General features: G+C 51.1%; 1 protein-coding gene across 4 annotated transcripts; it reads left to right on the top strand.

Moving 5' to 3' along the window:
• The first annotated feature begins 3,301 nt into the window (after nt 1-3,301).
• MCRS1 (microspherule protein 1) lies at nt 3,302-14,387 on the top strand. Of its 4 annotated transcripts, none has more exons than XM_023742384.1 (16): nt 3,302-3,602; nt 4,661-4,723; nt 6,073-6,192; nt 6,711-6,849; nt 7,204-7,342; nt 7,935-8,093; nt 8,229-8,338; nt 9,305-9,413; nt 9,693-9,831; nt 12,154-12,229; nt 12,611-12,639; nt 12,759-12,851; nt 13,046-13,128; nt 13,265-13,352; nt 13,522-13,649; nt 13,752-14,387. In XM_023742384.1, the coding sequence occupies exons 3-16, from the start codon at nt 6,183-6,185 to the stop codon at nt 13,989-13,991; spliced, it is 1,542 nt and encodes a 513-aa protein (XP_023598152.1). In that variant the 5' UTR covers nt 3,302-3,602; nt 4,661-4,723; nt 6,073-6,182; the 3' UTR covers nt 13,992-14,387. The 4 variants fall into 4 exon arrangements, with proteins under 4 accessions (XP_023598152.1, XP_023598154.1, XP_004388355.1 ...); XM_023742386.1 differs by having other exon boundaries at nt 13,765-14,217; XM_004388298.3 differs by lacking the exon at nt 4,661-4,723 and having other exon boundaries at nt 13,765-14,217.
• The last annotated feature ends 53 nt before the right edge of the window (nt 14,388-14,440 follow it).

Raw genomic sequence — 14,440 nt, 5'->3', positions numbered from 1 at the left:
CCTCACAGGCATCTCAAACTTAACATGTCTAAACAGAACTCTTCATTTCTGGCTCAATACAAACCTGCTCCTCCCACAGGCTTCTCCTTCAGTAAATTTATTTAACAAATATTTATTAAGTGCCTACTAGAACAGTGAACAGTACAGACAAAAATCCCCATCCTCAAAGAGCTTACATTCTACTGGTAGGGGACATATAATAAACAGGAAAAATAAATGAAATGATACATTAGACATATCAGTATAAGTGCCAACGGAAAAACAAAGCAGGGAAGGGGTAGGGAGTGTAGGGGATTGGGCTGAAATTACAAAAAGGGTGGTGGTGTACACAATGGAATACTATGCAATGATAAAGAACAACAATGAAGCCATGAAACATCTTATAACATGGAGAAATCTGGAAGGCATTATGCTGAGTGAATTTAGTCAGTCACAGAAGGACAAACATTGTATAAGACCACTATTATAAGAATTCAAGAAAAGGTTTAAACACAGAAGAAAACATTCTTTGATGGTTATGAGGGTGGGGAAGGAGGGTGATGGTTATTTACTAACTAGATAGTAGATAAGAATTATCTTAGGTGAAGGGAAGGACAGCACAGACTACAAGGGAAGTCAGCACAACTGGGCTAAACCAAAGCTAAGAAGTTTCCTGAATACAATCAAACACTTTGAGGGACAGAGTAGCAGGGGTAGGGGTCTGGGGACCATACTTTCAGGGGACATCTAGGTCAATTGGCATAACAAAGCTTATTAAGAAAATGTTCTGCATCCTACTTCGGTGACTGGTATCTGGGGTCTTAAAAGCTTGCAAGCGACCATCTAAGATGCATCAATTGGTTCCAACCACCTGGAGTAAAGGGGAATGAAGAACACCAAAGACACAAGGAAAGTATTAGCCCAAGAGACAGAAAGGGCCACATAAACCAGAGACTTCATTAGCCTGAGACCAGAAGAACTAGATGGTGCCTGGCTACCACCAATGACCGCCCTGACACGGAATACAACAGAGAGTCCCTGATGGAGCAGGAGAAAGGTGGGGTGCAGAACTCAAATTCTAGTAAGAAGACCAGACTTAATGGTCTGAGACTGCAGGAACCCTGGAAAGCATGGCCCCTGGACTCTCTATCACCTAGAACTAAAACAATTTCCAAGGCCAACTCTTCAGACAGGGATTGGACTGGACGGTGGGACATAAAGTGATACTCGTGAGGAGTGTGCCTCTTAGCTCAAGTAAATACAAGAGACTAAATGGGCAGCTTCTGTCTGGAGGTGAGATGGGAAGGCAGAGAGGGCTAGCAGCTGGTTGAATGGACATGGGGCATCAGGGGTAGAAAGGAGGAGTGTGCTGTCACAGTATTGGGAGAGCAAGTAGGGTCACATAACAATGTATGGATAAATTTTTGTATGGAGACTAACTTGTAAACTTCATTTAAACTACAACAATAAACAACAAAAAAAGGGTAGCAGTGTAGGCAAGTAAGAGGAGCAGAAAAAGTCAGAGAGGTAATGGAGGCTAGATTATGAGCTTTTATTTTGAGGAAGATGGGTAACCAATGGAAGATTCTGAACAAAGCCATGACATGAGCCGACTTCTATTTTAATAGCAGTACCCTGGCTGCTGTGAATACACTGGAGAAGGGATGTAAGGATGACAGCACGGAGAATGGATAGGAAGTTCTTGCAATAGTCCAGGTGAGAGACGATGGATGATGAGGACTTGGACTGGGATCATGGAGGAGCTTGTGAAGCAGGCTCAGATTCTAGATCGATTATGAAGGGGGCCCTACCATCCACCCAGTTCAAGCCAAAAATCTAGGTCTTATGCTTGATTCTGTCCCTCCCCTCATATCCCACATCCAATCCATCAGCAAGTCCTTGTCATTCTATCTCCAAAATATATCTCAAAGTCAGTTTCTATCCATTTTCACTGCCCTCACAACCCAGTTAAACTGCCATTACCTCTGGCCTGGATTGCTGCATAGCATCTTATCTGATCTCCCTGTTTCCTCTTTTCCCTCCTACAATCCGTTCTCGACAAGCAGCCAGAAGGATTATTTAAAAAATTAATCATATCAAGCCCTGGATTGGAGTCCTTTAAGAGCTTTCCAATACACTATGAATAAAGATTTAAAATCCATATCATGAACTACAAGGGCTGATGTGATCTGCCCCTAATGACCTGTTTTCATCTCCTTCCCTTTCTTCCTCGCTCACCCTGCTCCAGCAACATTGGGCTCCTTTCTGTTCTTCAGCTCACTAAACTCTTTCCCACCTCAGAACTATGCTGTCACTTCTGCCTGGGTCATCTTACCGTATTTTTTTTCCATGACTGGTCCCTTATCAACGGTCAAATGCCAGCCAACTGTCACCTTCTCAGAGACCTCCTTGATCTAGTATAGCCCATACAGTCCACCACACCCTGTCTCATGGGAAATAAATACATATACTTTAAGTATGATCACAGGACAGTAAATGAGGTGGGGACTCTTGAAGCAGAGGGCTATCATACACTGTCAGGACCAGTCTCCTGCGTAACACTTGAATCCCCTGGCAACGTCCAGGTGATATGCACTTGACACCTCCATTGAAACGGACTGCCCTAGCTGCTGGACAGCTTTGGTATTGGAACTTCCTTATTCTGAGGTGAAATCCGTTTCTCTGAAGCGGATACACTCTTATGCACCTCCAGGGCAACATAAAACAGGTAGAACCCCTCTTTGACAGAACAATCCTTCTGGTTTCCAGGGCAGCCTCACTGTTCTAGTCTCCCAATCTTTCTCATAGGCTCGTTTTCCCATCCCAAGGTTCCCGCCGGAGCACTCTCCTCTAAAGGTGTTCATTGGTTCTTCCTCTTACCTCCCGGCGCCCAAAACATACCCCCCGCCCCCCGCAGCAGTCTAGGTCGGGCCGATGGGATCAGCTGGGCACCAGCTCCTTCCATCTCCCAGGTTCTCTACTTTTAGAAATGCGACCCTCCATCTGCTCCTTAAGCAGCAACCTCCCTGCCCCTTCTGTATGTCGCATCTTCCCAGCTAGAACAAGCTTAACATTATCTCCCTGTCTTATGCCTAGCACAGCGCCTGACACAGAAAGATTTCTCTAAAACCGCTGGTAGAATTTTAAAAATGCATAATTTGTCCTCGGGAACTCACAAGACTCCTATACAAACAGCGAATTCGGAATCCGAAACTGAGTCTAAGGCTCCGCCCCGCCCTCGGTAGCGCCCCACCGCCCACCATCGCCTCAGCTCGCCCCGCCTTTCCATCGCTCGCCTGCTCGGCCTCTCCCTTCAGCCCACTCCACCTGAGGTCTTTCCTTTCCCTTTCTCCGAGGCCGAACTGCCTCTCTGGAGCCTATAACCCTTGACATTTCCCTACATGCTGTCCAAACTGGGAAAGCCTTTACTTTTAGGCTATTAGCAAAATGGTGACACTCTCACTACCATGGGTACTCCTCCTTCACGCGGAACTAACCGGAAGAGATTGTCTAGCGCCTAATTCGTAGACCCGGAAGTAGATGTAGCTCACGGAAGCCGGCTTTGGCCCTGCGGCTACTGCCGTCGCCGCGGAGAGATTGTTGGACCTGGCAGCCTAGGAATGGTAAGACTTCGTGGTTCGCCTCTGAGGGTTTTGAGCGGAGTTAAGGGGTGAAAGGAAGTTTCTCAGAGTGCCTCCGGGGACGACCCCCTCCAAAGGTTTGGGGCCCCGCCCCAGTAGCGCCCCGAAAATCTGCGCATGCGTGGACCGTCGTGGGCTTGAAGCCGGCCTGAGGTGGTACGCATGCGCAAATGTTGCATTCCGAAGGTGGGATGAGAATTGAGCGGGCCTTTACCCCGTCACCCCCGACCAGTGGGCCTAAAACTGTGGCTACGAGGGCATCAGGGTTCACTCGGTGCGCTGCTTCTGAGTCGTAGAGCTGACTTCATCACCATCCCTACTCCGAACCCCTGGAACGGACCTGGGCTGACACCCTCCTCCATGGGTGTGCACTCGGAGGAGAACAAGGGGCGGAGGGCCGAGGAAGGGAAATGGACGCAGACTTAGCCTCAGTCTACACTCAGGAACAGGCCCCATCACCCTCTTCCCAGTGTCAAGATTCCTAGCCTTATCCTTTGAAGCTACGCGACGAGCGCACCTGGGGGCAGAACCAGAAGCTGCGCTAAGAACCGCCCTGGTCAGACAGGGCAGACCCGCAAGTGGAACCGCACCCCCTCCCTCAGAGCCCTGACTTGTCTGGAGATTAGGAGTGAGGGCCTCCAGGGCGGGTGATACTCATGCAGTTCCAAAACTGCGTTTTTTAAGCTTCCACAAGGTCCCGCCCACTAAATATTTAGCCCAAGCTGCAATTAGGAAAAACAAAAGAAAGTCGAGATGGGACTGTTGGAGTGCTATCTCCCTTTCCTTCCAGGGCTTCCAACCGGTTTGTTCCGTTCAAACCTCTGCTGAGAATTTACATTTCTAATAAGTTTCCAGGCAATGCTAATGCTGCAGGTTAGGGACCAATTCCAATAACCACTAGTAGAACAGTGGTTCTCAGAATTTATTATACGTAAGAATCACCTGGGGGTCTTGTTAAACTGTAGATTCTGATTCAGTATATCGGGTAGAAATGCAAATATTCAGGAGGGGTTCTAACCAGTTCATTTCCTTCTCCCTAGTTTGGTCTGGAAGGGGAAAAGTGGTGCAATTGAACTGAGTGAGCAGCTAAGGAAAAGAAAAAAGTGAGCCAAGAATCCCTTGTTTCTTGCTAATTTATAGTCAAGGCTCTTAACTTAGGGGCCATGGGTAACATTAGAGGGGTCTATGAGCCCCATAAAATAGTATGTGTTTGTACATTTTTCTGGAGTCCATAGCTTTTATCATGTTCTCAAAGATGTCAGTGGCATTCAAAAGACTAGTAGTTTGTAAGGGTTATATTGGCATAGTAGGGCCTGTGTCTCTTTCCTTTCCCAGTGTCTTCCCTAGTTTATGGGACCCTGGGGAGCCTATGGAGGAGCCCTGGTAGTGAAGTGGTTAAAGTGCTTGGCTGCTAACCAAAAGGTCAGCAGTTTGAACCTGCCAGCTGCTCCATGGGAGAAAGATGTAGCAGTCTATTTCCGTAAAGATTATAGCCTTGGTCAAGGTCATAGAAGCTCCATAGACACATCCAAACTCCCCAAAGGACCATATTACTGGGCTGAGGGCTGGGGACCATGGTCTTGGGGGACATCTAGCTCAGTTGGCATAACATAGTTTATAAAGAAAATGTACCACATCCTACTTCGGTGAGTAGCATCTGGGGTCTTAAAAGCTTGTGAGTGGCCATCTAAGATACTTGCCTGATCTCACCCCATCTGCAGCAAGGGAGAATGAAGAAAACCAGGGACACAGAGGAAAGATTAGTCCAAAGGACTAATGTATCACAGCTGCCAAAGCCTCCACCAGACTGAATCAGCACAACTAGATGGTGCCTGGCTACAACACTGACTGCTCTGACAGGGATCACAATAGAGAGTCCCAGTCAGAGCTGCAGAAAAATGCAGAACAAAATTCTAACTCAGCCACACACACACAGAAAAGACCAGATTTACTGGTCTTACACAGACTGGAGAAACTCTGAGAGTATGGCCCCTGGACTCCCTTTTAACTCAGTACTAAAGTCACTTCTGAGGTTCACCGTTAAGCCAAAGATTAGACAGGCCCATAAAACAAAATGAGACTAAAGGGGCACACTAGCCCAGGGGCAAAGACAAGGCAGGAGGGGACAGGAAAGCTGATAACAGGGAACCCAGGGTCGAGAAGGGGAGAGTGTTGACATGTCGTGGGGTTGGCAACCAATGTCACAAAACAATATGTGTATTAATTGTTTAATGAGAAACTCATTTGTTCTGGAAAACTTCATCTAAAATACAATAAAGATTACAGTCTTGGAAACCCTATGGGGACAGTTCTGCTCTGTCCTGTAGGGTCTCTATGAGTCAAAATTGACTCCACAGCAGTGGGTTTGGTTTTTGGTTTGGGGAGCCTGTGCCAGTGTAAGGTAGTTAGGCTGGAAACTTGAGCCTCAGAGAGCCCCATTTCTCCTTTGCAGACTCGCCTCTCAGCCTCTACGCTCACCTGGTCAGAATCCTTGGATGAGCCTGTGGGACCCTTCTTCCTGGCCCTGTGGTTTGGAACCAGTGGCTTTGGGACTGTAAAAGGATGGACAAAGGTAGTATGAGGCCAGGCCAGCTCCCCAAACGTTCGGGCGCCAAGCATTTGCTGATTCCACCCTGTGCCTGGCACATGTGTCTTTTGGTCCTGGCTGGGCATTGTCACCTCCCCCTGGGTCAGCACCACCCGTGTACCTCTCAGCAGAGGCCACAATTGACTGATTTGTTGTTGAGCTTCCGCTCTCTGGCATGGCTGCATTTTGATGGCAGAGGGAGCAGTTATGCCCAGAGCCCAGTGTGTTGGCATCACCGGTCTGACCTGAGCAGCATGTGCTGCACGACATGACACGTGGCACCGGGAGAACTGCCCAGCGTTGAAGGTCTGGGCCAGGTCTGAGCCCAGATGGGATCTGGATGGCTGAGGAACTCCCACCTTAAAACTTCAAGTGTCAAGGAGGCAGGGGAGGGGCCAGGAGGGCTGGCAGGGGAAGAGGGGCTGAGGAGGGGCCCCATATGCAGAGGCTTATAGCCTGCTAGGTACTTAGGAGGCCTGAGTTCACGACTTCTCTTGTTCTAGATTCTCAGGGGCTGCTAGATTCAACCCTGATGGCATCGGGCGCTGCCAGCCGCTCAGAGGATGAAGAGTCGCTGGCAGGGCAGAAGCGGGCCTCCTCTCAGGCCTTGGGCACCATCCCTAAACGGAGAAGCTCCTCCAGGTAGTAAAGGTTCAGAGGGCCAGGGACTGGGAAGGGGAAGAAGATCTGTGGCATTAGGTGCTGCTTGCCTTCTCCTCTGTAGGGAATGGCTAACTGAGCCCGTCTGGGGCCTGAGCATTGGCAGAGTCTTGTGGTTTTCTTGTCCCTACCAAATCCCTCCCTGCGAGACTAAGGGCAAGGTGGGGAGATCTTAGGCCTTGACATGAAGTCTTTGTGGTGCAGTACCCTGGCATCTCAGGTGGAGCAGACAGTTCCATGCCCTATTGAGCCTAGCTCTGGCATAAAGGGGTGTATGAGTGTTGAGTGAGTACTGGGATGGGGTAAGGAATACTCACTCAGCAGGATCCTCCCCAGGTTCATCAAGAGGAAGAAGTTTGATGATGAGCTAGTGGAGAGCAGCCTGGCCAAGTCCTCTACTCGGGCAAAGGGGGCCAGTGGGGTGGAACCTGGCCGCTGTTCAGGGAGTGAACCCTCTTCTAGTGAGAAGAAGAAGGTGAGGAGTTGGGGGTGCAGGGGTTGGGGGATAGCCCCAGATTCATGTTTCCCCAGAACCTTTGCCAGCTGACAGGAGCTCTACAGAGGAGGCTTGTGAGAGGACCAAGCTGCCCCACCCCCAACCTCAGATGCCTGCAACTACGAGCCCATTTCTCCCTACTCCCCCTTTCTTGCTGTACCCCCCACCCTGCCAGTGCATCCTGTATCACATTCTGTGTAGGAGGCATGGAGCATGTATCTATTCTGGGAGCATGCAGTCTGTTCCCAGCATTGCTGGGTGTAAAAATAACCCCCAGGTGGCATTGCTTTAGCCCCAGACGCTGTAGCAACAAGAGTGTTTTCCTGGTATCCCCCTCCCATCCCCCACTTTGGGGTTGGGTGTGCCATCAGCAGACAAGACCCCATATGGTCAAGTACTGTGTAGAAGTAACTTGTAGGGGTATTAGAAGGAAGCAGGCTGAGCTTCCTCCTTGTGCTTCCTATTGCTGAGTGGGGCTGAGGCTGCCACAGACTACATCAGACTCTCAGCCAGAAGCCCCAGCTGCCCTGATGCTGGCTTTGCACTCCCTCTGCTCCTATCCTCTGCCTAGGTATCCAAGGCCCCCAGCACTCCTGTGCCTCCCAGTCCAGCCCCGGCGCCTGGACTCACCAAACGTGTGAAAAAGAGCAAACAGCCACTTCAGGTGACCAAGGATCTGGGCCGCTGGAAGCCTGCAGATGACCTCCTGCTCATCAATGCTGTGTTGCAGGTAGTGCTTCCCACCACCCCCTTTCCCCAGCCTCCAGTTCCCAGCTCCTAAACTAGCCTGGGAATGCCTGGTGGATGGCAAGGGAAGGGTTCTTCTCAGCTCTAAGGCTGGAGCAAACCCTCTGGGGACTTGCAGACCAACGACCTGACATCTGTCCACCTGGGTGTGAAGTTCAGCTGCCGCTTTACTCTTCGGGAAGTCCAGGAGCGCTGGTACGCTCTGCTGTACGATCCTGTCATCTCCAAGTGAGTAGGGCCGTCTCCAGCACTGGGGAGGTACTGGGGACACCAGAATTCAGCTCCTGGAGGAGAGAGAATTGTACAAGGGCCCAAGGGAGGGGCCTGGGAGGCAGGTCTCCTGGGGCCTTGCATTCTCTGGAATGATTCTGAGACCTGCCAGGATTCAGAGGGAAGCTCCTTCCTGCTTCCAACCTTGTTAGTCCTGGCATGATGCCAGAAACCAGGAAAGACTGCAAGCAGAGGAGGTAGTGTGGAGAAAATGTCAGAATGAGCACCAGGAGCCCTGGCTCCCCTACAGTGTGCAGTGTGGCTTTGGGCAGGGCTCCTCCCAGCTTTTCCACTCTGACTTCCCACAGTCTCTTCCTCCATAAGATGAGGGAATTGGATGAGAAGAATACCAAAGCTCCTTCCAGCTCCAGCAGCCAGGGTTCCAAATAAATCCATGTGCATGAGCACACACACAATACACACTCTTCTTCCTCCTCAGTGACTTAGTTTAATGTCTTCAGAGTCTGGTTGGATGCTTAACACCCATCTCGTCCTTCTCCACAGTTCCTGCTACCACTTAAGCTGTAGCCATGGCCCTGATACACCAGGAAATGGGCAGGGCTCAGCTCAGGAAAATGGGAGGTGGCAGGCAGTGGCTGGTGGGTGGCAGCTTTGGTCAAGTAAGGAGGAAGGTCTTGGGGAGGGAGCAGCAGCTGGTCTCGAGATCTGCCCCAGGACTGGGCCTCCAGGGACTGTACCTTTGAGTCTCCTTCACTGGGCTGAACATAGGAGCTTCAGTTTCCTGAGTTGCCTGTTCATTTGCTTGCCAAAGCAGTGAGGCTGCAGGTGCTATGCTAAGCCTTGGACTCTTCCTGTTGAGGGCCTGGATCTCAAAGGCCTGCAGGTTTAGGGGAAGTAAGGATCCCCACATTGCTTGATACCTTCCCGTCAACCCTGCCCTGCGCTCTGCCTCTCTCTGCCCAGGCTGGCTTGCCAGGCCATGAGGCAGCTGCACCCAGAAGCCATTGCAGCCATCCAGAGCAAGGCCCTGTTTAGCAAGGCTGAGGAACAGCTGCTGAGCAAAGTGGGATCGGTAAGGCCGAGGGTTGGGTGAGGAGTTGGACCACCTGGGAAGCTACTCATGTGTGATGACCCCATTGTCTGAGTATACTGGGGTGTGCTGTTCAGATGCACATCCATTTGCAGGGCCTTTGTGGACAGGACTCTTGGGAAGAGTCAAGCCTGGTTCCCTGAGGGACTGTATGTTTCCCCTCTTCCAGCTCCTGGTGGGGATTGGTGGTTGGCGGATGGGGGAGGCAGAGGCAGGAATAAGAAAACCCAGACACCTTAGAGCATATTTCTTGCCCTCCAGACCAGCCAGCCCACCTTGGAGACCTTTCAGGACCTGCTGCACAGACACCCTGATGCCTTCTACCTGGCCCGGACTGCCAAGGCTCTGCAGGCCCACTGGCAGCTCATGAAGCAGTACTACTTGCTGGAGGACCAGACAGGTAACTGGCCCCAGGAGCTGGCAGAAGCAGGTCTGCATGTATATGCGTGCATGTTTGTGCGTGCATCTGTGCGTGTGTATGAAGTGATCTGGGCACGGCTGTCCTCAAGTGCCCTGTAACAAATCCCTCAGTGGTCCCAGTGTCTTGCTGACCTCACTTTCCAACAAAAACTACTTCTCCTGGAGGGAGCGAGCAAGGCCGGAGAGGTCTTCAGCATCATGGTAAGGGGGGCCAAAATTGCCTGGAATCCTGGGCAAAAAACCTAAACAGTAGAGTTGTCTACCGCTTCTGTTTTGGGGTATTTTTCCTTGCCATATCTTACCATTATACAAATAATACGTGAGAATATTCTCTATCAATAACAATTCAAATATGAGCAAAATGTGAAAGTCCGCTTTGCCACTCACCCTCCCCTTTGTTTTCACCCTGAGATAATTACCACTTTTTCTAAGTTTCTCTGCTCTGTCCCATATCTCCTCCCACTGGGAAGTGTTGTCAGGCTGCCTCAGGCCATTCAGAAGTCACCACTGGGACTTCACACCCTGTCCCTCTGTCTTTCCCTTTCCTCAAGGCCAGCATGCTCTCTGCTTCATTTCTTTCCTCCCCATCAAAACTCTTGCCCTCCTAGGGACAAGTAAACACTCTTTAGTTGGGTTTGAGATTCAGGCTGAGATTTTCACAATGCAGGCATACTCAGCTTTTGCTTTCTGAACATTATTACACGCTGCCTTCTATATAGTTTTTCACTACGTAGTATTTCAGCTCTTTTGTTCCCTGCCACTTGGCCTTGCTAACAGGACTGTAGTGTCTGTTCTATAACAGCTTCCACTAGCAAGCGACTGTGAAACTGTCCCTGTAGCTTCTGGTTATCAAGAAACATCCTTACAGGGGAATTGTTACAAAGCTGCTTACCTGAGGGAAGCCCTGTTTTCCCTACTGAAGGACCCCCGAATTTAGTGCCCAGGAGCAACCCTCTTCGGTCTGGCAGCACCCAAACTTCCTGATTGTTCCCTGGGGCTCAGGTATCACTGAATTCCCCCAGAGAGAACAGAGATTGGATAAAGTTGAGTTTTGCCACTATCCCAGCCAATCAGCTAGCTCCTTTATCACCATTTTGGAAGTGCCTTCCTAATTTGAAAGTTATTTTATGTAAACTTATTTTTTAGCTAAAAGCCTTAACTTAAAGGTTTAATTTTTTTCTCTTCAAGAGACTTATGTGGGGATTTGACGTCTCCTTTGCTATTTAGAGCTAGGGTTCTCCAGGAGTTGGGAGGATACACTGCTTAGCTGTCAAGTCAGTTGAATATTAGATTGGTAGAACTTCAGGCAGCCATGGGGGGTTGGTGGGGTTGGTCCCCCAAGCCTGCTGTCTCCCCATGTAGTCTGACTTCAGGAAGGGGAGGAAAAGGAGCAGCGTTTGAGGCTCCTTTGAAGCACCCCTCCCTGCGCCCGGCAGGCAGTAATGACACCTCAGCTGTTTTCACATTCCTCAGCGGAGAGTTTCATGGGTGCTAACTGGGGGGTGGTGGGGCTGCTACAGAGCAGACACGAAAGTCCTGGGAACAGCAGGCCTGAAGACAGGTTCTCAGATTTTTTTTGACCCCAATACCCTTTACATTTTGATCAGAAAAAACCGGAAGGACTTTCATGAAACAATAGTTATCCTGAACATATCTCATGGAGTCTGATATTAACTGTCCTATTCCATTTCGCCTTTTGAAAAGTGAAATTAATTTCACGACCCATTAACGAGCCATGAAAAACCCTGGCTTAAGGTGGAGCAGCCTCCCCAAGGTCGCATTCTTTTCTAAGTGGGACTTAACTGGCACATGCCTCTCAGCCTCTCGCTGGGTGTGGCAGGAGATGTTGGGGAGCATATGATGTGGTAGAAGGAGCATTTTGGGTGTGGAACCAGGAAGGCAAGACTTTGATCCTAGCTTTGTCACAAACTAGAGTCAAATAGTTCCGGCCTCCTGTATCTGTTTCCTCATCTGTAAAATGGAGCTAATAGTGCCTTCCCTACTTAATTCAAGAGTATGGAATTGAGAGCCCTTTGCACCTTAAAAAACCATACAAAAGGTCAGTTGTAATTTCCTTTCCTTTCTAGAATCACCTCTGTGCTCAGCTAACCCCAGGAGTGCTCTGTGCCAAATTGGGGTGCAGCCCAATACAGTGTCAGGTTAACATTTGTTAATTTCAGCACTAAGTTGTTCACATGTGCTCGGTCTTTATTGCTTGTGCCCGTTTAGTTCAGTTGTCTGCTCAGCACCTTAGGGTTGAGTAGGAGACTCGGTGCTGACCCTTCCCCTGTCCTCTGTTCAGTGCAGCCGCTGCCCAAGGGGGACCAAGTACTCAACTTCTCCGATGCAGAGGACCTGATAGATGACAGTAAGCTCAAGTGAGTGGCTGGAATTGCAGGCAGGGGTGGAGGGGAGCTGAGCCTCTCCCATTGGGTAAAGCTTCCACCACGCTGCTGGGAACTGAGCGAGCCCCAGACTCAGCCTCAGACTCCAGTCGTAGCTGTTGGTGCTTAGTCCCCTGCTGAGCTACCTCTCTTCCTGTTGGGGCCCTGTTAGGCTCCTTTGCCTTAAGTCTGTCCCTACCCCAGGTCCAGGGGAGGCTAGGCTGAAGCTAGAGGAACAGCCTTCCAGGTCACTTGGCCAAAGGGGATGGGGGATACCCTCATGAGCTAAGTAGCACCCAAATGGTGATGGCAGGTGAGCTGGAATTGGAGCCTAATTCTAATTCATCCCTGTCTGACTGCCTTCTCGCCCTTCAGGGACATGCGAGATGAGGTCCTGGAACATGGTGAGTGTGCCCTGGGAGGGGGGCCAGTGAGAGGATGGAAGCACCTGCTGGAGTGGAGAGAACCAGTACAAGGCACTGGTGGCCCTGGAGTGTTTCCTGACCACCCCTCCTCACCCCAGAGCTGACGGTGGCTGACCGGCGCCAGAAGCGAGAGATTCGGCAGCTGGAGCAGGAACTGCACAAGTGGCAGGTGCTAGTAGACAGCATCACAGGTGAGAAGGCCAGGGGACCAGGGGTCAGTCTTCACCTCCCTTCACCCCATCCTGATCCCCTGTTGTCACCTAGCTGGGTACACCCTGATTTCCCAGGCCACTGACTCCTGTGCCTCAGTAGACCTTGCCGTAGGTCCCTGCCTCCCACCCCATCCTTTGGAGTGGGCCCTTCCCTGACCTTGCTTTTCTCCTAGGCATGAGCTCTCCAGATTTCGACAACCAGACGCTGGCAGTGCTGCGGGGCCGCATGGTGCGGTACCTGATGCGTTCCCGAGAGGTGCGGCGGTTGCTTCTGTCAGTCTTCTCCTTCACTGCCCTTTCTGTGTCTAGTCTCTGTTTTCTCACCCTTCCCTGGCCTAGAAGGAATGACCCCATTCCTCAGGTCCCAGCCCTCACCTGCCGTATTTCCCCAGATCACCCTGGGCAGAGCAACCAAGGATAACCAGATTGACGTGGACCTGTCTCTGGAAGGTCCAGCCTGGAAGATCTCCCGGAAGCAAGGTACCCCTCTCCCCACACTCCTGCCTCCAGTGGGAAGCAGTGTGAGGATGTCCCTGCCAGCTCAGTCCCCAGGAAGCTGCTCCAGATGCAGAGCTGGTACATGGAGGCTTCTGGCTTTCTTTTGGCTTCCCCCATTGACCGGCCCCCCTCTTCCCCTCTACTTTCACAGGTGTCATCAAACTGAAGAACAATGGTGATTTCTTCATTGCCAATGAGGGCCGGCGGCCCATCTACATTGATGGACGGCCTGTGCTGTGTGGCTCCAAATGGCGCCTCAGCAACAACTCTGTGGTGGAGGTGAGCTGGGTGGGAGGACGTTGGAAGGGCCAGGATGAAGCTAAGGGTATGGGGAGCCAGTAATGGGCCTGGCCCCCAGGCTCCTAATCTGTCCTGAGTCAGCCTTCTTGCACAGATCGCCAGCCTACGATTCGTCTTCCTCATCAACCAGGACCTCATCGCCCTCATCCGGGCCGAGGCTGCCAAGATCACACCGCAGTGAGGGATGGTGGCAGACTCCTGGGCCCTAGCTGGCCTTGGTTTCCCCTGCCCTTCCAGATCCTTCAGCTGGGAACTGAGGCTCCTGGAAAAGCCTGCCCAGAGTTGGCAGCAGAAGACCCAACTGCTAGCCCATGGATTTGAGCCTTTGGGGGAGGGTGGGGCTGGCCATTGGGAAGCCAGGCAGAGGCTGGGACCCTCCAGCTTCCCTAGAGCCAGAACCCCTCCCCCTCCTCCTCTGCAGACAGCCCTTTATCTCTTCCCCAGAGATTTCCACCTCCACTCCTGTGTCTCCAGCTAATTAGCTTCAGACTTTTCCTTTATTTTTTCTTTCTTGTAAATAAAAAGCACTGAGTTCCAAAGGTAGTTTCTTTTATTATTATTTTTTTCAATATAAAAAAAATGTGGGGACAGGTGGAGGCAGGGGCACATGCAGGAGATGGCAGAACCCCTCCTTGGCCTCAGACCTCAGCCCCCAGCCCCCAGAGTAAGGGAGGAGGTCAGGGGAACAGGCTGAGAAGGAGCCCAGGCGTAGGACCCACAGATCCCTAGCCCTGGGGCCTGCCCCCTGAGGCTCCAGCCCACCCTCTGCT

This window comes from Trichechus manatus, unplaced genomic scaffold, assembly GCF_000243295.1.
Source record: "Trichechus manatus latirostris isolate Lorelei unplaced genomic scaffold, TriManLat1.0 scaffold00209, whole genome shotgun sequence".
Taxonomy (NCBI): domain Eukaryota; kingdom Metazoa; phylum Chordata; class Mammalia; order Sirenia; family Trichechidae; genus Trichechus; species Trichechus manatus.
The sequence above is the reverse complement of the archived record's forward strand: the minus strand, read 5'-3'. Positions and strand labels throughout refer to the sequence as shown.

Coding starts and splice junctions, on each gene's coding strand:
- MCRS1 (XM_023742384.1), top strand. Junction 8,094..8,228: donor TCATCAATGCTGTGTTGCAG/GTAGTGCTTCCC, acceptor GGGGACTTGCAG/ACCAACGACCTGACATCTGT. Junction 8,339..9,304: donor TACGATCCTGTCATCTCCAA/GTGAGTAGGGCC, acceptor CTCTCTGCCCAG/GCTGGCTTGCCAGGCCATGA.